Source organism: Vigna radiata, unplaced genomic scaffold (genome assembly GCF_000741045.1).
Source record: "Vigna radiata var. radiata cultivar VC1973A unplaced genomic scaffold, Vradiata_ver6 scaffold_2455, whole genome shotgun sequence".
In the NCBI taxonomy this organism is placed as follows: domain Eukaryota; kingdom Viridiplantae; phylum Streptophyta; class Magnoliopsida; order Fabales; family Fabaceae; genus Vigna; species Vigna radiata.
Genome location: NW_014543473.1, coordinates 1 through 1161, shown reverse-complemented (window position 1 = coordinate 1161; position 1161 = coordinate 1). Strand labels below are relative to the sequence as shown.

At 44.6% G+C, this 1161-nt stretch overlaps 1 protein-coding gene across 1 annotated transcript; it reads right to left on the bottom strand.

Annotated features, from left to right (window-relative positions):
* Positions 1 to 1155, bottom strand: LOC106754475 (elongation factor 1-alpha; the record flags this gene model as incomplete). The annotated part of the gene is given in 2 exon segments (XM_014636491.1): positions 1 to 681; positions 907 to 1155. Coding segments are annotated over 2 exon segments (930 nt in total), but the record flags the coding sequence as incomplete, so codon positions are not given.
* Positions 1156 to 1161: the final 6 nt, after the last annotated feature.

Genomic DNA, 1161 nt, shown 5'->3' with positions numbered 1-1161 from the left:
GAATTTAGGCTCCTTCTCCAGCTCTTTACCAGACCGCCTGTCAATCTTGGTCACGAGTTCGGCAAACTTCACGGCAATGTGGGAGGTGTGGCAATCAAGAACAGGTGCATAGCCATTTCCNATCTGCCCAGGGTGATTCATNATGATAACTTGGGACGTGAAATTTGCAGCCTCCTTCGCAGGGTCATCCTTGGAGTTTGAGGCAACGAAACCACGTTTCAGATCCTTCACAGCAACATTCTTCACGTTGAANCCCACATTGTCACCGGGAAGAGCCTCAGTGAGTGCTTCGTGGTGCATCTCCACGGACTTAACTTCAGTTGTCAGTCCNGTGGGTGCAAAGGTAACAACCATTCCAGGTTTGATGACACCAGTTTCAACACGTCCGACAGGCACAGTTCCAATTCCTCCAATCTTGTACACATCCTGAAGGGGCAACCTAAGAGGCTTGTCTGATGGCCTCTTTGGCTCATTGATCTGATCAAGAGCCTCCAGAAGAGTTGGACCCTTATACCAGTCAAGGTTGGTAGACCTCTCAATCATGTTATCTCCCTCAAAACCAGAGATGGGAACAAAAGGGATCTTGTCAGGGTTGTAACCGACCTTCTTCATGTAGGAAGAAACTTCCTTCACAATTTCATCATACCTTGCCTTGGAGTACTTAGGCGTAGTAGCATCCATCTACTCAAGAGAGCCAGAGACAAAAAATTGAGAATTTCAGTAAGTTAACTACAGAAATCAACAACAAGTAAAGATACTGCTTTGACATCAAAGACCGAACACAAATTTTTTCACCAAATATTGTCCTCACAACAGTGTAAAATTTATAAATGCTACATCATATAGGTTGTGTGCATGTCTTTCAGAGTGCATGAGATGAAGGTGAAGAATTTTAGTTTACTGTACCTTGTTACAACAGCAAATCATCTGCCTCACACCAAGAGTGAAAGCAAGGAGAGCATGTTCACGGGTCTGTCCATCCTTAGAAATACCAGCTTCAAAACCACCAGTGGTGGAATCAATGATAAGAACAGCACAATCAGCTTGGGATGTCCCGGTAATCATATTCTTAATGAAATCCCTGTGTCCGGGGGCATCAATGACTGTGCAGTAGTACTTGGTGGTCTCAAATTTCCAGAGAGCAATGTCAATGGTGATTCC